Source organism: Perissodus microlepis, chromosome 13, assembly GCF_051167445.1.
Source record: "Perissodus microlepis isolate ML-2025 ecotype Zambia chromosome 13, ASM5116744v1, whole genome shotgun sequence".
NCBI classification, from domain to species: domain Eukaryota; kingdom Metazoa; phylum Chordata; class Actinopteri; order Cichliformes; family Cichlidae; genus Perissodus; species Perissodus microlepis.
In genome coordinates, this window is record NC_140473.1 from 2288502 (window position 1) to 2313210 (window position 24709).

Sequence of the window (24709 nt, forward strand, 5' to 3'; positions counted from 1 at the left end):
TCACACACCTTTTTTCACTCACTAGAATGTACATATATATATGTGTGTGTATATAAATAAATAATACATGTTGAATAGATATAAAATCATCTAAAAAAATTACAACTAGTAAAAACAGACAAGCAGCTGGTGTTAAATATCACAATTTGTGGTTTATTATCAAGGGGTTTAATGTACATTGTATTATGAATTCATAGAAAAAGCTATTTATTCATGTACATATTACAAATACATCAGCTGTCTTTTGTTTAAATGTACACAAGGTTCTTCTCTCCGATCACTGCCTCATAGCAGCTTTGCAACCTGGCAAGACTTTGCAGTGAAATACAGTTAAGAGAAGTAGGAAACATAAAACACATGTGAATTCAGTCCCTTCAAGACACTGAGGGAAGTACTACCAGGTAACACAACAACCTGCTTGTAAGAAACAACATATTTGTAAGAGACATGGAAGGTGGCTTTGGCTATGTTTCAGACAACCAGTAGTTCTCTAACTGCATCTGAACACCCTTACAAAAGCTTATTTCAAAGACATTAGCTACTTTCTTTAAAACAACAAGTGCATATTACATATCTGGTGATGCTGTGGTGTAGAGACAAGCTCGTTTTTTCAACAGATAAAGGCATGGCAATGGAGGAAGCAAAGGATTGGACAGCTGGCTTCTTCACAGAATTAAATATCCACAATCAGTTTGATTGGGTATAAAATACAACTTGATCCCCCAGCACGAGTCCATAGGGTTTGTCAGTACGATAAATGAGCAAAATGGTCTGCTATGATATACACAAAACCCCACTTAAACACAGAATTAAGCACCAGACAAGACATAGATTTTATACAGTTATGTAGTTTCTCCCCTCCACGTAGGCACCATGTTGTACATTAAGCTGAATCTTCATCTCAAGTAAATTACTGTTTGTTTCATTTAGTGTGTGTCATATACAGTGCAGAATATATGGGCTTTGATTAATGACGAGTGTGTGAGTACTTGTATTTCTATACTTTTAAGGACCAAGCATCCTCTCTGAAATCAAAAAACGTTTTGGCAGAAGACACACTGGCTGACGTGCATTTTGTTTAAGGTTGCAAGTGTTGGGCTTTATCAATTGTTGGCATCAGATGTTGAGCTGGATAGAGAAATAACAGATGGCTTTTTCAAAAAATCAATCAAACACAAAGCAGTGATAGATCAGTGACACAGCACAATAAATATGGCGGTTAAAAAAATCCCAGGGTTACTTGATGCATGTATTAGACATGCTAGCAGCAGGACCCGAGGAAAGGAGCCACACTGTCTGCTCAGGTAACCAACTTTGGTCCAGCTTTGGGAAATACCAAAGCTACGAGATCATTTGTTGTAAAATTTGGTACAGGAATGAATTTTCTGTGCATCATGTTCCTGCTGATTTCAGTGAATTCTTCTTTGGGTTGACCACAAGGTTTGGAGTATTAGCATCTCCACACCAGAGGCCAGATTTACTAAGCACTAAATTGGTAGTCAATTTTTAGTTTTCTGATAACAAAAGAAGTGCAGGTGTCACAAATTTATCGCTCCCTGGAAAGAGAATGGCCATTCAGGCCAAATGAAAGGCAGCTAAAAGAGAATCTCTATGTTCTTCTGCGAGAAGCTGATGGAAACTGTGTCGAGTTTTGGAGGCGGATCAGTACATTAATGAAGTTAGTGTGCCACATGTCTTAATGTACAAACTGTTTTTTTTATCTGCATATTATATGAGGCTGCAGCAATTTATTCAAGTCAAAGGAAGGGATCTGACTCTCAGACAATTCCTGCAACAATCACAAAATCCATCCTGTGATACCTGATCAACATATCAGTTTTGACTTGCTCTTATACACTTCAGCTCTGAGTTATATTTATAGCTTTATGTGGACAGACATTTTAGCATGTTATGTAACACATGATATGGGGAAAAAGAGGCAAAACATTTGAAAGTGAAACATGTAAAGTCTTCTGTGTTCACTGTTTAGAAAAAAAACCCCAAATAACACCTTTACCAGAAACATCCGAGGACCGTCTCTGAACATTTGGGCTGAAGAGCTACAGGTCAAAGCTTTGCTACATCTCAGGGCACTAAACACTTACTCTGATAACTCACTTGTATCCCAGATGAACTGGCAACTACCACATCAACAAATCACAGACACATGCTTAAGTGTTAAACAGCAATGCAATTAATTGCCTGTAACCTTCCTCAAATTCCATTTACTTTACCTCTTTATTAGTAAATCTACTGGTACTGGTGTGCTGTAAATGAATGCGTGTGAAAGACAGTCTAACCCCTGGCACATGTGCCAGTCACACTGAATGTTTAGATCTTCTGGAGCTTTTCCAAACTCAGTGTTGCTGATTAGTCAAACACAATGACATTTTCAACAGTGCTAATCCAGTTAGCAAACTGGCACTGTTACACAACTGTTACATTTATGTTTTTGGAAAACCACTGCAAGTTTGGACCAGTTGGAACGGCAAAAGTGATTTTGTACAACTCTCTGTTTCCGTGCAACAATGAGTTTTTGCACATCAAGTTTTCAATTATTTAATACAGAGCAGCAGAAAAGAAGCACAATTTGCCACTATCAGACTTTCTTTCTCCAGTAAAAATGATCTGTGTGTAATGGTTGTTTAGGTGTTTTTACAGCACATAACGTCCTTTGTAAATAGCAGTTTGTGTTTGTCCATATCTATCGTTTTATACATCTGGAAACTAGCTAAAAGAAACCCACCCACAATGATGCTTTAGATGATGTGTAAAAAAACATTTCCCCGTAGGCTTTCTTTAAAAGATACATTTGTTCAAAACTAAAAATCAAATTCAATATTTGTGGAGTGCTGGTGTTGGTAAATATTCATTAAAAACAATGGATAATAATAGGCCCTGCATTTATACCACTTACATACAATGTATAGGAGGGCTTTATTTAACAAAAACACACAAAAACAAACAGCACTAAATGAAGAAAGCACAACAAAATGAAATGTGAGAGGAACTGAACCATAAGGCTGTAAAGCAGGAGTGAAAAAAGATGCTGGTACAAAGCCTGACCATCATTTTGGCAGATCAGCTGATGGCTTAGTTGACACCCATCTACTCATCCAGTTTGCTAATCACACTCGGGCTTTGCCATTTCTGCTTTTTACCCCACTCACAGTTGCTATGCATCTGTAAGCTGCTTTGCAACCCACTTCCAGGCCAGGTCCTCTTTCCATGCTGTCTCTGACTTGACCAGTGTCTTATTTGTTTTGAGTGATGTCTGCTCTGTTCTGTGCTATTGATTTCGCTGCCTCTGGCTTTACACTTTCCACGAGGAAGAGTGACAGGTTCCACACGCTGCCACAAAAAAAATTACTGCACTTTTAACTATAGTGCCCTTAAAAGAATTATGCCTCCAGAAATGTATAAAAGAAATAAAGGTACACTAACCAACTTTCTTATTCTAACTTTTGTTACTTTGGGATTGTTGCTGTATGCTACAACCAAGGCCAGCAGTTCAAATTAAGATTGCTGTTGACATTTTGAGAATGAGTGAAAGTGGTGTGAGGATGTCCTCACAAGTATAGTAATACAAGATTATGCATGTGGTTTTGGCGTCTCTTGTCGCCTCCTGGTCAGTCCATGCTCACTGTGTGTGTGTGGATGTCTGGTGTTTTTCCGCCTCCACGCAGTAGTTGGGTTTGTCAGAGGCCTTAAAGCCTGGAAGACACACACACTGGTAGGAGCCCACATTATTGATGCACCTGGCGTTTTTACACAGTGACATCCGGTTGTTTAGTTCTAAACACTCGTTAACATCTGTGGACAGATGTGACATGACAGAAAAAGAAGGTTGGATCAAAATGTTTTCTTTGTGTTACAGTTTAGGCTGTATGCGTGTTTGCTCTCCTACCAATGCAGGTCATGCGGGACAGGTCCAGCGTATATCCATCAAAGCAGTCACACGTGTAACCCTCCTGAACCCGGACACACCGACCGTTCTCACAGCCGTTCAGTATTCCGCACTCCTCTGCTCGCAAACCCTCAAAAGCTCTGTATGGATCTGAACCACGTAAAACACAGTGTTTCACTTAATATCAGAGAAGACACCATTCCTGGATGAAAGCAGCTGCCCTCTATGGCACAGGTCATACACTATATGGATGAAAGCACTGGGCTCACAATTACATTTTTTTGAAGTATAATAAAAGTGAACTTCTGGGCTTTTCAATTGCAAATGGAAGAACTTATTTGTGAAGATGTCATGAAAGTGAATATTGATAAAACAATCCTTTCTTGTAGCACTATTCTGTACTTCTGTTAACATCAAAACTGCAGAAATACTCACACTCTTCAATATCATAGTGGGGACGTGCTTCAAGTGATAGAGAATAGTCTGGTGTCACAGCATATTCATGAACTGGACCTGCAACAAGAGCGTCACGACCGTACTGCCGCTGCCCACCACTCAGAGGAAGGTTACACATGGAGGCGTAGTCCTCTGAGACGAGAGAGAGAGAGAGTGAGAAAAACGACAAATCACTGAGTAAGAAATGCCAGGACCTGGAGCTGTTCAATGATGCAATAATCCCTACAGACACTATTTAAGACCTTTTTTTTTTTGCATGGAAACAAATCCCTGTTCTTAAAAACGTTGTATTTCCCTTTAAGTCTTAAATGTAAACTTTACTCCCATATTACAGCTCCTCCTTTACCTGGAACTCAACAAAAAACAATAAATAGGGCAAAGTCTAATATGATGGGAAAAGTAAGCAACAAACAACGCAGTTCTTTCTAAACACTCGGTACATTTGACAGAACCAATTCTTGAGTTACAACATCAGAATTCCTCAACACAAGGTCTGGAAATAATCTGGTTTCTTGGAGCTAAATCTACCACCTCTTGTATGAGAGAAACAGCACTTTTATTTTGAGTTTCCGACTTTTGTAGATCCACTAATGTAGTTGGAATATATGTAGACTTAAAGCTTATACTTCTATATAGGTCAGGAATCTGCACCTGCAGTTTCCATTACATACATTATGTGTCATTTTTTAATTCAATGGAACAGTTGTTTGTGTCAGTTCTCATAAAGCTCCAACAGTCCCACAAAACTGACATCACTGACATATCATCTGATTTATATATGCAACGTGTGTGTGGGTGGGTGTACCTGTGTCTCTGGAAGGACACAGGGCACATTGCATGCCCCAGGCATATCCGTGCAGACAGCAGCACTCAGTATACGTGGTCTTCTGGTTAGGACCAAGTGGATTGATGCACATCATATTTCTGACCTCTTGCCAGCAGATGCCCCCATAGTCTATCTCCTCCGTTTCACGTTGGTCTGCAAACACACACATTGTTACCATATAAACTTTGATAAGCTTGGTTTACTTTTTAACTAACATAAGGATAAATGTCTTGCAGCACATGGAATTTAAAATGGAAAACACACGCCACCCACAAAGTGGGGGAGAAGATGTGCTGAAAAAATGTATAAAAATAAAAATCAACAGATTAAATGAATCTGATGAGGAGTAGGTATACGCAAAACATCACACACTTTGCTTTATCAATCTTCAGGTAATATCTACAGACTTCATGTAAAGTCTATCAGTATACATAACTGCATGTCGACACCCAGAATGTGTTTGCAAAGCTCCTTTACAGACACTCCTTGACTTTAAGACATTAACCCAGGGAATATTCATATTGAATTCTGTTTTTTATATACAGTATTATTTACAGTTATTGTAAAGCTCATTTAAAAAAGATAAACAGCTGTTTTGTTTTTACTTCTAGTTGTAAGTCCACGTGAACATTAAGGAATATATTGTGTAGAATGATGTAGAGCAGTGTTTCCCAAGCGCTGTGCCGCAGGTGTGTTGTGAGAAATGATCAGGTGTGCCGTGGAAGATTATCTGGTTCCACCTGATTAGTACTCTAAGCAATCGGCGTGAGTAACGGGCAGAACAATTACATTCTCTTCCACTAGAGGGCAGTACAACTTCCTGCTCTAAATAAATGGGTCGCCAACAGCCAATAACACAGAAGAAGATGAAGAAGAAATTACATAATAGTCATGCTATGAATTAGACAGCACAGTGTAATAACAATAGATACATTTTTGAAAGAAAAAGTGGTCAGTCTGACCTGGGTCCGGGACAAATTCCCACCCAGATGAAGGCCTGAGCATGAGTAGTGGTTAGAAGAAGCAAAAAAGGTATACTGGGGACAAACCAAGCCAATTCCACTATACCTGATGCGTGGAGAAAAATAATCAATGTGCTTTTTGTGATATTTTTTTTGGTGGTGTGCCGTGTGATTTTTCTATTGTGAAATATGTGCCGTGGCTACAGGAGGGTAAGCCGAAATGTGGCAGTAGGAAAATATGTTGTTCTCACTCAGAGAGACAAGTCAGTCACATGTCTACCACATGGATATGAAGCTGGATAACGATCCCTCATGTAGTTGTTTGTTTTCCCAACATTAAGCAACTTGAGTTAATAAGATACAGTATAATACTGGTAAGAGTGCATCCTAGGAAAAAGTTCAAAGTAAATACATAACATAACATTAACACCGTTAGATACAAAAACATTTTACAGTTTAAATAATGTCATATTAAAAATTAATATATTGTTTTGAAAAAAAATATGGGAAGACAAACAGGATTCTGAGTCATGATTTTTCATTCTTATGCCGTCATGAATATAGGGAGTAATCTGCAGTTTTATGTCAGTGCCAGCAGGGGTCACAATAGGACTTTAATAAAAGATCAAAAGCTGGCTCCTGAATCAAAAGGACTCCTGAGGCAGATCAACAACAAAACCCAGTGAAGCCATGCTTTCACTGCTATAAAAAAGTATTCAACACAAAACTGAGAAAATGAGACGATGCATTCCCAAAACTGTGTGCTTTCTATTTCATGACACTGTCATTCAAAAAATGCTTTAAAGAAGTGAACAGGTGAATTAAATGCAGTGCGATAAACTCTTCAGTTCATAATCTGAAATTATTTTACATCAGTAGCTAAAAGTTAGTTTTGGCACTGGCGGTTAGGTTTCATAGATGACCACATGCTTCTGAATGGCAACATTTAGATTTGAAAAAACGTGACTGTTTTTTTGTTTTGTTTTTTTAATGTAATTATGTGGTCTTGAAATGGCTAACAGAAAACTTTCCAGCCACCTCAGGATGGAAGATGCAGCGGTTCCCAATGGGGAACCATGGGGCTTATACACAAACACATGTATGAGCCATCTGTGTTCAAACACTTCCCATCAACACACAGCGACTCATCCAGACACTCATCAATGTCTACAGTAAAGACAGGCAGAGAAAAACACCACAACTGAGAGGATTTTATGCCACATCGTGGAACAAATGCTAAATGCTGCAAATTGATTCCAGGTTCTTTTGACCTTTCATCATACAATGAAACATTTCTACAACCCTAACCCTTCAGTGCTTCTAAACCGTGTTGGTGGAGAAGGTGTATTTAGTAAGTCAGGGTGCATGAAACTGCGTCACTCTGTCAGGACTTTCTGAGCCCTTCAGCTAAATCAAGCAGAGTATAAAACACGGGACATGTAATCACACCATCCCAGGATCAAATGTGACCATGGACACACACTGCCTGTGATTTACTCTCTGTAAACTGATACTGTTAGTTGTGTCAGTAAATACCGTATTATCTGAGCAATGATAACACTTGGCTTCTTTCTCTGTGTGCACATCTATTTGTTTTTCCTCACCTCTGCACTCCAGTTTGATGGGGTCGTAGTCCTGTCCAGTCTTGCAGTAACACTCGTAGCTACCCTCAGTATTCATGCAGAAGCCTCCTTTACACACCTCCTGACCAAACAGTGAACATTCATCTCCATCTGAAAACACACACAGTATAATCCCTTTAGTATTAATACAGTCTCCTTAATACAGGCCTTAGCCACTACACAGTACTATCTGTACAGTGAGTGCCATAAAATACTATATTAACATGTTTTACAGCTAAACTAAAGCCTGATTTGGCCTCTGCTAAGAGAAATGTATTTTTCTGCAGCATAACTACACACTGTTTCAAAGCTATCCCTGTGTGAACAAGACAAAAAAATCCATTCAGTTGATTTAAAAATCTTTGCTCAGCATACTATAAAACGTTTCCTATGACTGAGTAAAAATAATCTGTGTTAGGTTTATATGCATGACATGAATGGCTGTAGACTTTTCTTACCCCTGTAGACATCAGAAGTGGGTACTCCATACAGGAAGTCTCCAATGGGAATAAAACCTCTTCCAGATGGACACATCTGGTTAAACTGGTCTGTAAGAGGACAGACACATGTTTGCAACAACCCTGTATGCACACTGGGTAAAATATAAACCAGTTGTATGTGTTGTGTCGTGGTTTTCATGTCAAGAAAACCGTTTCGGTGCAACTTTTTTGCACTGAAAATTGAATTGAATTTTTTCAAAGTGGGTTGTAGTATACAGCACTTTAATTGGTCAGTAAGACTAAAAAGCACTCTATAAAGCTTTCCATTTACCTCAGGACCACAAGGAGATAATATACTGTGAGGAGCTATAGGGAGACATAATGTGAAAAAAGGTGAGGAGGTTGTGTTTTTCGATCCTAGTCACCTTGCTTTGGATAATGAAAAGCAACCTTTTTGTTCAAATGTGGTATGCTGGGATTTTTAAAACCTCTCAGAATACTGTGTAGGTGCCTCTGGTGAGAATACTATGTATATTTCATTATCCTCCTTGAGCTTACCTGTGCCATTGACAGGACAGGGATGCACCTCACAGTTATCACCCCAGCCAGCTCCCAGCGTGCAGCAGCACTCCTGCAGTGTAACATGGCTGGTCAGTACACTCTCACACAGGTTCTCGTCATTCAGACGGTAGTAGCACTCCTTCCGCTCCACCAACGGTGCTGAAAGACAAATGAAGGAGTTCAGTCAGCCTTACTATTCTTTTACTTTTCTGTCAAAGCACTTTGCAAACTTTATTCTTAAAGGTACAATATAAATAAAATGAGCATTATTATTATATATGTACTTGTAGTGTTGCAATGAAAAAAGCCTCCCAAAAAGCTCATGAGCATGTGCAGTGGACTGCACAACGCGACAGAAAACCTGGAGGCGAGAAAACTCTTTTGGCTTATATACTGTATATAAACTGGGCAATCTACAGAAATAAGAAAGCAACTACAAATCAGTAAAATTTCTCCATTTCAATATTTGGTACTAAGTTGGAGAAATATATAAAGTATAAAGATTTCCTGCCTGTACCGTCACCAGTGCAGGAGCTACTTAAGGAGAGGAGGTTGTTCTTCTTTATCAGTGTTTAAAAGTCCCATTTAAACAGCACAATACAGACTGCTCAATGCAGAAAAATAACTGTAAGAAGAACAATATCAGCTCCTGCAACATTTATGTTTCTAGGAATGAAGTTAAATGCAACTAATCGCCTCCATGATATCACAACTGGAGCAGGTCTTGGGGATTAATACATTTTAAGGATTGCTTTACTTACTTTGGTTTGACAAAAGCTTCACTGATCAGATTATTCAATAAGATGCCAGAAAAAACACAGTTGTTTATATGAAAATAAATTCTACACTTGTACAGTAATGTCTGGACGTAGTTATGGAGCCTCGTCATTCTTTCATGTGTCGAAAGGAACCCACTGTTATTTTCATGAGACAGTGTCAATGGCAGTGTAATGAAACCAGCTGTGCATTGGTCTATCTTCAACTTATTTGTCAATAGGAAGTCACCTGTGGGAATAGGCTCGCACTTGGCGATCATGACGTTGTATTCTTGGCCACTAGGACACTCGCACTGGAATGTACCATCCCTGTTTACGCACTGCGCCTCTCCACAGACACTGCTCAGCAGCTCACACTCATCCACATCTGTGGAAAAGTCAAAGAATGTATTAATAGAAGATTTGTTCATATTTGAATGAAGTTCTTTGCTTTGATAGCTAAGCTAAGTACAACCCATAGCTGATAAACACAAAACAGAAAAAAAAACCAAATACCAAATATGTTAATCGATTGTATATAAGTGACTCAAATTTTATGTTTGAAAAGGAGTAGGAAGAGGAAGAGACTTATATGATACTACCCATTCTTCCTATATCAGGGTGGGGAACTCCAGGCCTCAAGGGTCGGTGTCCTGCAGGTTTTAGATCTCACCCTAAGTCACCACACCTGAATCAAATGATTAGTTCATCACCAGGCCTCTGGAGAACTTCAAGACATGTTGAGGAGGTCATTTAGCCATTTAAATCAGCTGTGTTTGATCAAGGACACATCTAAAACCTGCAGGACACCGGCCGTTGAGGCCTGGAGTTCCCCACCCCTGGTGTATATCATTAGTGTGTTATCTGTTGAAGTTGCACAGTGAGCTGTGATCCTGCTAGCTTTGGTGATTTTTAAATACAGGCTGATTCATCTTCTGTCATTTTACATCTATTTGGATTTTAAAAAATATCTATACTCACAAATAGAGTATAGACACATTTAGACACTAATATTTACACTATTTTGCCAACTGTCTGGCACACTGCCACATGTGAAAACTGTTTCAGATAATTAGTTAACTTTGCAATCAGCCTAAGCACTATAAATAAGCTACAGGTAAGCTGTCCGTGTGGAGTACAATGGAGTGAGCAGGAAGAGTGAGAAGAGTGAGAATTAGAGGAGGCCGAGGAAGAGGACGTGGAGGTGAAGAAGTAGGACGAAGAGGACGACAAGGACAAGGAGGTGAAGTTAGAGAAAGAGGACAAGGAGGAGCAAGAGGAGGATGAGGAGGGGGAAGATGAAGGGTAAGAAGAGTAAGAAATAGAATTACTGATGACATCAGAGCTACAATAGTGGACCATATAATCAACCATGGAATGACCTTGAGGGAAGCTGGCCAACGGGTTCAGCCTAACTTGAGCCGCTACACTGTAGCGAGCATCATAAGGACATTTCGAAATGAGAATCGGTTAGCACAGTCACTTTGCACTAAGATTTGTAGCACTGCCATATGCTAATGAGGAACACAACAATACCATAGATGTAAAAATACTGAAATTGTTACTTTACAGAATTGCTAGACGAGCAGATGCTGGGGCAGAGGAAGCATGTTCACTGCAGACCAAGAAACTCATATAGTCAATATGGTGATTGCAAATAATTCCATAAGGCTACGCGAAATTCCACCTTCCAAAACATACAAAATGTGAGCATTTCTGTATTAGGTCGTGTACTTGCCCGCAACAGAATCCGAATGAAACAAATCTACAGAGTACCTTTTGAAAGAAACAGTGAACGTGTAAAACAGCTGCGATATGACTATGTGCAGGTAAGCTATAGTATCATTGGTACTGAATCTGGAAGTGCATACTGTAGTGCTGTGCATGTGCCTGCTGTGCTGAATTTTGTTTTTGTCTTGTCTAGAGAGCGATGGAGCTAGAGGCAGATGGGTCATGAGCAGTTTTTTGTGGATGAGGCTGGTTTTCACCTCACTAAGACAAGGAGACGTGGCAGGAACATTATTGGACACCGTGCCATAATCAATGTCACAGGACAACGTGATGGTAACACAACTATGTGTGCAGCTATAAGCAAAGGTGGAAAGTAACGAATTACATTTACTTGCGTTACTGTAATTGAGTAGTTTTTTTGTGTATTTGTACTTTTTAAAGTCATTTTCCAAGTCGGTAATTTTACTTTTACTTAAGTATATTTTTTAAAAAGTATTGTACTTCGCTACATTTTCAATCACACCCGTTACTGAGTAAATTAAAAGAACAAACAAACAAAAAAAACCAACATTGCGCTTCGGAAATACTGCAGGGAATGATGGGTAGTAGAACAAATTAGCGTTGGGTCACGATAAAAATGGAGTCTGACATCGGTGTTACGGATCCAGCGAAAAAAGAAACCCCATCGAATTCTGCTGACCCTGAACTCGAAGAAACCGATGTGAACCCCTGGCCGTATTTAAGGGACCATTTCGGCTTCAAGTGCAAGAAAGGCAACAGCTTTATTATGCAGTGTAAGCTGTGTTTGCCCAGAGAGGCCGAGTCAGCAGCTTTTAAAAATTCCACATCAAACCTGCGCAAGCATGTAGAGGTAAGTTAAATGAAACTTGTACATTTATTTTAGCAAAAAAGGCTGTGCTCAAGTTAATCACATTAAGTTAAGACATAAGCTGTTATTGGGCATGTTGTTGTCCACGCAACTTAAAATATTTTTACTTGATTGGTAAATTGCCAAAAGAAAATGTGTTCACTTTTTCCTGTTTGTTAATAATAATAATTTATTTAAAAAAAAATTAGTTAAATTAGACAGAAGACAGAAGCGGCTACTTTCTTACTTAACCCACATATGTTCACACTGCAGGCAAAAGAATAACATGTGCTATGTGCAGAGGTGTTTTTTTTCTGTTCTCAAACTGATCTCCCTGTTGGAGCTCAGTCTAGGGGGACTTATTTTTTTCTCCTTATCTTTCCTTACGTGGTGCATTTTCCATCGTTATACCTCTCTGACCTGTCTTCCCCATGTGATGTTTGTGTAATGTATGTATGGTCGGAGGGTAAGATGACGCTGGCAAAGGTCGGCAACCTTAACCCAATTTCCTTCGGGGTCAACCTTCAGGATCAATAAAGTTTTATTGAATTGAATTGAATTGCTCCTCAAAATTAACAGAGCAGGGCCAAGTTTAAAAAATTAAAACACATTTTTATAGCAGCTGCCGTACAGCTCAATTCAGTACTTGTTCTCTTATTTGACAGTTTAAAACACATTCACATGTAAAAGAATTATATGGTTTTGACAGTTTGGTTGGTTGGTTTGGTGACCATTATCTATTTTGATGTATAGACTTGCAGTTTAACTGCCACTGCGCTTTAATTTGTAAAGTTTTTCTTTTAATTAAAAACAACTACTTTGAGATTTATCCCATTGTCTTTTTTGCACTACTCAGAAGAGGCTGTCCTCCTGCTGACAAAAAAGTAACTATGTAACTTTTACTCTGAGTAAATTTTAAATGAGCTACTTTTTACTTTTACTTGAGTAAATTTTTAGACAGGTAATTTTACTTGTACTTGAGTAAAATTTCAGCAAAGTAATAGTACTTTTACTTGAGTAAAATATTTTAGTACTCTTTCCACCTCTGGCTATAAGTCAAAATAGTGTTGCTCACCATCATGCAACCATGGGCCCATATAACAATGCAAACATAATTAAATTCCTGGATACCTTACATGACATGCTCACTAATGTTCAGAGACCAGAGCAGACCAGATACGTTATCATATGGGACAATGTTAGTTTCCATAGGGCTGCTTTGGTCCGCAACTGGTTTACAGATCACCCACTCTTCACTGTACTCAACCTCCACCCATACTCTCCATTCTTGAATCCAATTGAAGAGTTCTTCTCTGCCTGGCGCTGGAAGGTCTATGACCGTCATCCCCATCAACGCATAGCCCTTTTACAGGCAATGGAGGAGGCATGTGGGGATATTGACCAGGCATCATGTCAGGCCTGGATACGCCATTCCAGAAGATAATTTCCCCGGTGCCTTGGACTAGAGGACATTGTATGTGATGTAGACAAAATTTTGTGGCCGGACCCAGAGAGACGACACGATGTAGACTGATTTCTTTTTTTTCCTCAGTGAAATTACTATTTTGTTTTGACTTGGAAATAAACACTTGTGTTTGTTTTGATGTGTGTGAATAAACACTAGTACTTGAAGTTTGGATCCCTCTATGTTTACGGACCTATGACAAAAGTATGACCTCAAACTGACATAGCCTACCTTGTGCACAGAGAAAGCAAAAGCCAGATGTGTTTTTTATTCATACCTTCAGTGTGTAGTTGGTGCATTATGTGCTTATTAATGTGATAGCTTGTGTTAACTGTTTGATACGAAAATACCATTTTTACGAAGGTTTGGAGAGTTAAGCAAGGTTTATTAGCTTTTGCAAGAAAACTACAATGTTTTGCTGATTTGGTGAAGGGTTTTCTTATTTCTGTGTAGAGTTTTGCAAAAATAGTCAATAGTTACAAAAATGAGCTTAAGCCATCAGAAAAAACTGTAATTCTTCAAAAACTGTGCACTCCTGGCACTGTCTGCATTTCGCGTCATCAGGTGCTCATTCAAATACACAGTTTATTTTCTTTCTAATTCATTTATTTTCTTGTTTTAGGAGGACAGTTTCTTTTTTGGGGGGTTACAAATGTCATTATTATTGCTGGTTTGTCACACTTTTTTTCTGTGGTGATAAAGCCTTATGTTGTTTATATACTAAAGGAATCCTGTCACCTCGACTCACTGGGTTCCCTCCATTTTCAACAAGCGGGGTTTAACTTCCAACCCTGCAATAATGATTTCATTCATCCTAGTGTAGTTTTTCCAAGTCCTCTGTTCTCTTTTCTAGGAGGTAAATTTGCTTATCCTTCTCAGCAATCTGTATCAGTAGATCCACCAATTCCAACATACTTTTCTGTTAGAGATGGACCTCTTTATGTTGTCGATTGTGTCAGTGTTGTTCTTCTTTGGCTTCATATATGCTGATACACCTGACGGGTGTTCTCGGGACGACTTTGAGGATTTCAGTAGCTGAAGTCCAGTCTAATTGTAAATTGACTGGTTCTCATATAGCACTTTATTCAACTTCACCCATATTCACACAAGCACTTTTTTTCTCTACAGGCAAGTGCTCCGTGAATCGCTACCTTATCGTGGTGGAGGGGTTTGTGTGTCCCAGGGATCCCAGGGGCTATATTGTCTGGGCGCTTTTGCCCCCTGGCAAATTGGTCCTGGGTGAGGGACAACACAAAGAGCGATTCAGAAGACCCTTATGAAGAGAACATCGAGGGAACAGTTTACCCTGCCCGGGATAGGGTTACCGGGGCCCCGCCCTGGAGCCAGGCCCGGGGAGGGTGCCCGAGGGCGAGCGTCTGGTGGCCGGGCCTTAGTCCATGGGGCCCGGCCGGGCACAGCCCGAAGAGGAGACATGGGCCCATCCTCCCGCAGGCCCACCACCCGCAGGAGGCGCCATAGGGGTCGGGTGCATTGTGTGCCGGGTGGCGGCCAGGAGCGGAGGCCCTGGCGGACTGATCCCCGGCTGCCAAGACTAGCAATAGGGACATGGAATGTCACCTCTCTGGTGTGGAAGGAGCCTGAGTTAGTGCGTGAGGTTGAGAGGTACCGGCTAGATATAGTCGGGCTCACCTCTACGCATGGCTTGGGCTCTGGAACCAGTCTCCTGGAGAGGGGCTGGACTCTTGGAGTTGCCCCTGGTGAGAGGCGGCGGGAAATGGCCTATGGCCACGAGCTGTGGGTAGTGACCGAAAGAACGAGATCGCGGATACAAGCGGCAGAAATGAGCTTCCTCTGAAGGGTGGCTGGCCTCTCCCTTAGAGATAGGGTGAGAAGTTCGGCCATCTGGGAGGGGCTCAGAGTAGAGCCGCTGCTGCTCCACATCGAAAGGAGCCAGCTGAGGTGGTTCGGGCATCTGACAAGGATGCCTCCTGGGCGCCTCCTGGGTGAGGTGTTCCGGGCATGTCCCACCGGGAGGAGGCCCCGGGGCAGACCCAGGACACGCTGGAGAGATTATATCTCTCGGCTGGCCTGGGAACGCCTTGGTGTTCCCCCGGATAAGCTGGAGGAGGTGGCTGGGGAGAGGGAGGTCTGGGCCTCTCTGCTTAGGCTGCTGCCCCCGCGACCCGGCGTCGGATAAAGCGGATGAAGATGGATGGATGGATGGAGGCAAGTGCTTTCACACCCCAATGAAAGCATCACAGAGGATCTTGGGATTTAGTATTTTGCCCAAGGAAACGTCGGCATGCAGCCTGGGATGGATCCACCAATCTCCCACTTAGGAGATGGCCTACACTACATCCTAACACACAGCAACCAGAGGAGCAAATAGTCTATTCATTCAAGACAAGTATCAAGCTCTTGTGCTTGCATATTCTGATCTCCAAGGAAACAAAGTAACCTTTATTTAAAGCTTCCTTCCACTTGGAAGGTACAGTATAGTCTTGGTTAAGGGGAAGCCCCTTTTGAAAAAATGTAAATTAACTGCCAAATTCATAAGTCAGAAATAAACACATAAACTTTCTTTTAATATTCACTCTTCACTCAAGTTGCTTGATGAGTTGCTCAGGGTTTAACAGAAATATTACAGAGATATTAAGCTCTTAGGAAAGATGACATACTAGTAATATTACTTCAGTAAAGTTTCCAGAATAAAAGTGAGCGAAGGTTGTATATGAAAATTAAAGAAGGTGACTGTTGTTGTGATTTGACCCTGAATAAATAACTATGAATTGAACTAACTGAATTTAACATAAGAAGAGAAGAGGAGAAGGAAGCCAGAGAGGAGACACACATTCTGAATGGTTAGCGGTAAACCATCACTGTTGGTTTTTAAGGAGTGTGTGTGTGTGTGTGCGTGCGTGCGAGTCTATCTTTGCTAGCCACAGCACAGTGATGGTTTGGCAGGAAAGAGGAGGCAGCTGGCCGGACTGAACTAGGGTGGGACCGAGCAGTAGTGCCAAAGGACAGACGAGAAGTGTGTTTAAGTGTGTATAAAGCACATACTGTACTTTGGTAGTTCTGGTACTGTATTTTATGTTTGCTGTGCAGTGGGGTTTTTATGTATCTGTATGTGAATCTTTCTGCCAGGGTTATGATAGTGGAAGTCACCTTTAACAGTAACGAGTTTGGAGTTGCATGGGCCCAGTTAGTCCTGAGAAACAACCAGCACCCATCAACACCATCATGTATTTCTCATTGTGAAACACAACTAAGGCCAATAAGGCCAAGTTTTCAGTGCAAAAACAAGCAAAATCATTTATGCAAAATCTTGGTAGAAATGTGGCGCATGGGCAAATCAAGGCCCCATTACATTTTGGTCACTTCTTTCAAAATTCTGTTGAGGTGCCCTTGTAGTAAATTTGTCAGTCAATGGGTGTCCATTTCAATGTAACCGATTCAAACTTCTTTCCATACTGACACTGAAGGCTTGTATTTGTTCTAAAATTATCAAAAGAAATGAAGTGGTTCTTGAGTTGATGTTATGACGTTTGTTCTGATTCTTGATCTCCGTTTTAAGTCGTTAGCTTTTCTCTTTGTGTTCTTGAAGGTTTTTTTCTGTTCAGTGTCTCCTTTGTATTTTCGTGATCCTTTGTATTTGACATAGTCATTATGACATATTAAGATATCTAAATCAGTTGCACAGTTTTGGATGGCAGCTTCCCATCATAGCACGTTATTAATATACAACTTCCAATCAGTATCAGCTCTAAAAGCCTTATCGATTGATATTGATTGATAAAGCCCAAAGCTCACACACTTACCCACACAGCTGTGGCCATCCCGTGACTCCTGGTAGCCCTGGTCACAGAGGCATCGGTAAGAACCCAGTCTGTTCTCACAGAAGCCGTGGGGGCCACATATTGTCTCATTGAGTCCACACTCATCAATATCTGAAAACCAAATAAACAACATCAATTTTTTATTTCTTTTTCGTGACTTACTCCAGCCTTGAATCTACATCACTCCATAAAATATTATCTTTACTTTCTGACATCTTACTGTAGAGGCAATCATCTCATTGCAGAACAACTCCATTGTAGTTTTATGAAAATCAAATATTTCTACAATGTTTGCACTCTGACACACACACACACACACACACACACACACATACATTAACTGGCTTCATAAAAGCAGACACCCAGACACTTGAGTCTGAGCCCCCTGCATAAATCATGAGGCAAGAAGCAACACATATCCCTCCTAGTCTAGACAGCAAGCTCAACAGCTTCCGTCTTCCGTCCACTTTTTCTCTCATGTTTCTCTTTTCTCTCTGTTTTTCTATAAGACAGCAGAAGGCATTTAAACCTTTAAAACATGACTCCTGCCCCGGTGCAGAAAGTATGAAAACATGAAAAAAATTCCTCAGAGACATGGAGTTATGGACACACATAAAGAGAGCATACTTAACAACAATGGCAGTAACACTTTGAACATCGTATGTAGTTCAGTGTTGATACTGAAGCAAAGACTGAGAAGCCCACTTTAATAAACAGTCATCTGAAAGTAATGACAGCTTTGGAATTGGCTGATCTACTGTAATTGAGCAAGAAACGCATATTATAAATGTAGGTGAACAAAGGAAAATATTTATTTAACCTTTTCTCAAGTTCACAAGTACCCACCTGTCAGTTAAAGCAGGGAATACACAATCCACAACATACAACAACAGCATGTCATCTTTCATTTATCATTACGTGTCAGGGAGACCCTCTCGCTAACAGTAGAGTTGAACTATGCAACAAGATTCATCTGTACCAGAGGAAAATACTAAAATAGACAGACTTCTAAATTATTTAAAAAAATGTAAATGCAAATTATTCAAATGTTTACAGAACAGAAGTTAGAGGGCAGACAAGATAAAAAAAAAAAAAAAAAGCTCAGGCAGTATTACTTATTGGAGTATAGCAGGGTAGAAGCTAACAACAGTGCATCAAGTCAAGTCGGTCCAGAAAAGTTCCAGAACGTTTATTCAAGGTTAAAAACTATTGAACGCTGTGCTGAAACTAGCTCAATAAAGCACATAAAAGAAAGATAAGACTGCCACCTCATACATGACCTAGGGTCCATTAGATAGATTTTGGTTGAGTTGGACTGCAGAATTAAGGAAAAGCAATCCACATATGCTCAGCATATGTGGGAACTGTAGGACATGTGTTCTGTTTGGAAACTGTTGGAAAGCCTGCATTTGATGATCTCATGAAGCTGGTTCACAGACACACATACAATATGAAAAAAGAAATGAAAGCAAAACCATGTTTGATTTTAAATTTGGCTTTTAATGGCACTTCCTTACATACTTCTAGACCGCTCCTAGATCTGTTGCTACTTTTAGAATACTTCACAGAAGTCTTATTCTGAGCACATTTGCAATTTCACCATAGACCTCAAAGTTGGACAAAAAGCAAAAACCATCTGCTGGGTCAAATTAAAACACAGTATCCAAGCACAAAGGTAAGGTCAGGAGCACAATCGGAAGTGTCCTCGTTGCTTTTTACCTCCAAATTTATCCCCTGCAAGCTGACTGTCAACAAAGAGTTCAAATGCAGATACAAATTGTGTCAAATGTATCTGCAGTTTGTGTCATTGCGCTACTTGTGAGCAGATCATGCACACAGTGATCCAAATGAAGCGCAGCAGTGTTGGAGGTGCACACAGAGATGATCTTGATGGGTAGATTTTGAAATCATGAAACTCTGATTCCTACAGTGACTAGAATTTGTGTGTTATGCTGGCATGGTGTGGGTCCATGTACCATTTCTGTCCTGATGGGAGTGGCTTCTTCCAGGAAAACATGGCCCCCAACCAGAGGGCATGAGTGCTCACATGAAATGTAAGATGTAAATATTATTCTATGGCCTCTACAGTCACTGGATGTAGGACTAAAAACACCTTTGGGAGTGCTGTCCACCGCCATCACCAAAACACTAAATAAGGGGAATTTATCTTTACATTCTTTTTATAATAAAAGTATTCATTCATCACATGCCATCAGCAGCCCAACACCTAAAACATTTAATTCTGGTAATTTGGGGAAGTATGGAGAATTTACATAGGAAAACTACACTTAAACATTTATATGGAAGATATTAGTCATGGTAAATGGACTGGTTCTACCTGGGCATTTAGAGCGCTTTATGCAACAATAATCACATTCATTAAACATCTGGTTGCTTGGAAACAGCATGTTTACATCGTATATGTGTGCCTTGTCAGTGCCATTGCATCTTACCATCACAGGATGGCATGTGGAGGCTAGCAGTGAATCCACTGTCGCACACACACAGATACGATCCTTCTGTGTTGAGACATTTGCCATGAGGGGAACACAGCTCTGTGTCGTCGGCACACTCATCAACATCTGGGAACACACAGCGTGAACAGAGTTTGTGTCATTCCATACAACGAGTCTACATCCTTTGTTTAAAGAAGCAGCTTACCACTGCAGATGGTGCCATTGATCTGCCGGTACCCCTGTGGGCAGGTACAGGTGTAGGAGCCAAGATTGTTGACGCACTCTCCCACTTCCTTACATGGCCTGACTTCCTCTGTGCACTCATTCACATCTAAAACATCAATAACACAACACAGGTTTTTTGATTAAAGTGATATGTTCTGATTATTTTGACAGATTTGATCAAATCCTTATTATACATCCGTCCTGACCCGGACAGCTTATCCCTGTCAAGGTCGTGGGGGGGAGGGTGGAGCCTATCCCAGCTACCACAGGGCAATAGGCAGAGTACACCCTGGACAGGTCGCCAGTCTGTCACAGAGCTAACACATAGAGACAGACAACCATTCACACTCACGGGCAATTAAGAATTACCAATTAACCTAACCCCACTGACTGCATGACTTTGGACTGTGGGAGGAAGCCAGAGACAACCCAGGCAAGCACGCAGAGAACATGCAAACTCCACACATAAAGACCACGGTCTTCTTGCTGTGAGGCAACAGTGCTAATCACCGCACCACCGTGCTGCCCATTGTCTATTTGAATGTTGCAGCAGCAAGTTGCAGCACCAAGTGGTAGCAGAACGGTGAACAAGCTGCCCACAGGCCAGAGCAAGAACAAAACTTTCAGGTAAATAAATCATTGTAATGATGTCTTGATGCATTCTCAATCATCCAGGAAAGTAAATCTCCACAAGTTGAATCTGTTCATCTGGACGTAGCGTTTTGTGGGAGAAATGTTTCGTCACTCATCCAAGTGACTTCTTCAGTCTCAGCTGACTGCAGGTTTCCCCAATCTTATAAACAGTACATTTGCATAATGACTGAAACCAGCCCGCTGAAAGAACAATAGGCTGGGAGGTCAGAGAGAAGGACAACTGCTGCACAAGCGAAAACCTGTAGTGATCCCATATGTGTCAGGAGTATCGGAGCAGTTGAGACGCATTTTTTCTAAACACCGGGTCTCTGTGGCTTTTAAACCCCAAAACACGCAGCGCCAAAAATTGGTCCACCCCAAGGATCGGGTCCCCCGACACAAACAGAGTAACATAGTGTACGCTGTTAAGTGCAGGAGGATTGCCAGGATTTATGCATCGGGGAAACCAAACAACCTCTGGCGAAGCGGATGGCACAACACAGAAGAGCTACCTCGTCAGGCCAGGACTCTGCAGTCTATTTACACCTACAGGCCAGTGGACACTCTTTCAAGGATGAGGATGTACACATCTTGGACAGGGAGGAACGCTGGTTTGAGCGCGGAGTCAAGGAGGCCATTTACGTGGAAAGGGAAAGACCATCTCTGAATCGAGGAGGGGGCCTAAGGGTACAGCTTTCGCCATCTTACAATGCTGTGATTGCAGCCATTCCCCAACTCTCTGTGAATGGGACTCATGGCCATTGATCAGTGGTCTTTGATCAGTGGGTTTTGGTCAGTGGTTGTTGATCAATGGTCATGAGAATTTGCATATTAAGATGAAGGAACTGACCTCCCAGCCCATTGTTCCTTCAGTGTGCTGGTTTCAGTCATTATGCAAATGTACTGTTTATAAGATTTGGGGAAACCTGCAGTCAGCTGAGACTGAAGAAGTCACTTGGATGAGTGACGAAACGTTTCTCCCACAAAACGCTACCTCCAACTTTTGGAGACATTGTAATGATGTGTTCTTCAGCCATGTCCTGAGACATCGAAGACAGAGTATTTATACAAAGGATCTGAAATGCTGCCAGAAGGTGGCTGGATGTTCTATCACGACAATTTCCATGACCTACCAGCCCTTTCTGTCAAATCTGGACACCTGTGACTTCTATCGTTTCCCTAAAATGAAATTAAAGCTTAAAAGATACTTTTTCAACATGGTCTAGAAGAAGCACATGCACTATAAGGTATCACTGCACAAAGCGTGGTCAAGGGTAATGGGGGTGAAGTTTTAATCAAAAAATCAAGTAAGTACTTGGTATAACAATTTTGACCTCTATGGATAGATTCTCCATTTTATAACAACCCTGCAGTTGATGATTAATGATTTAATAAGTCGCCCATTTGGATATTGTTATGGTATAAAGGCTCCCTTGATTGACAGTTGTGGGTCACTAATTAGCAGACATTTATGCCTCCATGTTGCATCCATACAGTTTAAGGATTCAAGGCTAACTAAGCTTGCTACTGAAAACTGTATCCTCTGATCTCTACACCAACTTCTGCCTCAAAATAAAACATCAAATCAGATTCCAAAACTACAGTACTAATGCAGAATGCATATAGTTTCACTTAATTTATTCTCCCATGAAATGGAGGGAATATGTAACTGCTTCCATTTGTTTGTCTGTCTGTCTGATTGTTAGAGGTTCTCAAAATATCATATTTAAATTTTGTCGTTATATCAGCTTGAGCTGATATATTTTTGGTGAAAATTGGGAGAAGGTCAAAAAATCAATAAAAACTTTATGTTACCCACCTGCATGCACAGATTGATATCTACAAACTTTGCAACAACATAGTAGGACTTTGGGGACCTCGGTAAAAAATCTGAAGAAACCATATTAAGCAATATAGTTTAACATCTTAAAATTTTACAACTTATAGAAGACAAAGATTTCAGCCATTTCTGCTCCAATTATATGGGTAAAGATAACAAAATATCATACCATCACACTGGTCTCCAGCTGGCGATAGTCTGAAGCCTGGCCCACACACACAGAAAAAGGAGCCTTCGGTATTCTGGCAGTGGCCTCTGACACAGACTCTCTGATCCTGGCACTCATCTATATCTGAAACAACACAAACAACAGAATACAAGGGTTAAACTTGCATGGATTTCTCACACAGCAGATGAACAGTGTGCTGAGGGGCTTCTCTCAATGAATAATTATTTAAGCGAACAAACTGAGTGTTACACTAAACTTATCTGAACACTGGAATAAACACTTCAGGTAAACACAGGAACAGTATTGGGAGTGGCCTATTATAACTAATGCATTGTTATACAATGGAAGCACGGCTTTAAATTATTAAATATGATTTTAATCATTTTTATTTACGAAAATGTCATCATTGGTTGATAAGCAGGTAATGACATCTAAATCATGCAAGCACTGGCCAAACCTAATGCATGATTAGAGGGTAAAACCTCTTTTAATGGCTCTTCTGACTGTATTTTTATAGACTTTTGGTGACCACCACAGACTAGTGCCCACCAGCTAAATCATTGTCGGTTTAAGTAAGTCGGTCTGAGTCAGATTCCATTCCAGGCTCTTCAGCATTCTGAAGCATAATGCCCAAGAAGTCGTCAGTGCTCAGAGTAAACACAAGGAATTAGCACACAAGTCCTAAATGATTATGCTCAACCGTATCTCGAAAACATCATCCCATCATCCCGGCCGAGAACGTTGCTCTGAGACTGCAGGTTCACTTGTGGTTCCTAGAGATGTTTAAAGTACAATGGGAGGCAGAGCCAACAGCCATCAGGCCTTCTCTTGTGGAAACAGCTACCAGTTTGAGCTCAGGGGACAGACACCTTCTTTACTTTAACGTTGACTTCATACTTTCTTTTTTGATAAAGGGCTGTCTGTGGCTCAGTCTGTTAAAAGACCTCCCATGATGCACGCAGCACTCCCCTCTTTTCACTCCTGTTATTTATATATCATTTTCACTGTTGCCTTTCATGTCATTAACTTTCGTTTATTCTCTCCTGTAGTTAGTGCTTTGTCAGTTTTGGTCTTCGTGGTCTCTCTATGCTCTCTTTTTTTGTCTTCACAGATGGCAGTACCTTCTCTGAGCCTGTTACTGCTACATGACTCTTCCAGTCAAGCAAGAGTTGGTTTTCTATACTTTCATCAAGTTCTCCAACTGCCTGATCATTGGGTACTACACAATGTTTAAGATGACATTAGCTTTGGGTGGCAGTGCTATGGAGAGGAAGCCCAGTATAAATCAAGTTGCTAAATTGTTGTGAATCAACGACCCAAGTAGCACAGTGGCGCAGTGTCTAGCACTTTTGCCCAGCAGCATGAAGGTCCTGAGTTCAATTCCCCCATCAGGCCGGGGTCTTTCTGTTTGGAGTTTGCAAGTTCTCCCCATGTTTGTGTGGGTTCTTTTCCAGGTACTCCAGCTTTCTCCCACATTCAAAAAACATACAGTTAGTGGGGTTATTGTTAATTAGTGATTCTAAATTGTCCAATGGTTGTCTGTCTCCATGTTAGCCCTGTGGCAGACTGGTGACCTGTCTAGCGTGTACCCTGCTTTTTGCCCGAAGACAGCTGGGATAGGCCCCCTGCCACCCTGAAAGGATAAGCCGAAGATGGATATCTTTTTTGCTCCCTGATGCTAAAGTACATCTTAGGAATCGTAGTCCACTTCCTTCTTTTATCAATAGTGTCATCATCAACTACAGGAAGCAACTGCCTACAAACTGACATAATGCTTTCCCTAGCCGCTTACCCTAATCATCAAAAATGAATGCCTAATCTTAACTCTCAGCCTAAACCTAACCATGACCCAATTGTAACCCAAAAATGCCCTCGAACTCATGGACACACACACACATAACCTAGTTGATGTGAGTTTGGCAGTCACATGCAAACACTTGTCGCATGGTTTATTAACTTCTATGAAGGATTCTGCTGCACAGCCTAATTCTTT

The 24709-nt window shown here is 40.8% G+C and overlaps 1 protein-coding gene across 5 annotated transcripts in view; it reads right to left on the reverse strand.

Moving 5' to 3' along the window:
• Positions 1 to 132: 132 nt before the first annotated feature.
• Positions 133 to 24709, reverse strand: part of ltbp1 (latent transforming growth factor beta binding protein 1) — a 135857-nt gene continuing 111280 nt past the window's right edge. For all 5 annotated transcript variants that reach the window (XM_084949537.1, XM_084949539.1, XM_084949538.1 and 2 more), the window contains 12 exons: positions 22717 to 22839; positions 20055 to 20180; positions 19847 to 19975; positions 17376 to 17504; positions 9780 to 9917; positions 8772 to 8933; positions 8232 to 8321; positions 7756 to 7884; positions 5169 to 5342; positions 4343 to 4495; positions 3908 to 4057; positions 133 to 3813 (listed from right to left, as the gene is read on the reverse strand). In XM_084949537.1, coding sequence (XP_084805663.1) covers positions 3641 to 3813; positions 3908 to 4057; positions 4343 to 4495; positions 5169 to 5342; positions 7756 to 7884; positions 8232 to 8321; positions 8772 to 8933; positions 9780 to 9917; positions 17376 to 17504; positions 19847 to 19975; positions 20055 to 20180; positions 22717 to 22839 — 1676 coding nt within the window. In that variant the 3' untranslated portion in view covers positions 133 to 3640. The remainder of the gene's footprint in view (positions 3814 to 3907; positions 4058 to 4342; positions 4496 to 5168; positions 5343 to 7755; positions 7885 to 8231; positions 8322 to 8771; positions 8934 to 9779; positions 9918 to 17375; positions 17505 to 19846; positions 19976 to 20054; positions 20181 to 22716; positions 22840 to 24709) is intronic.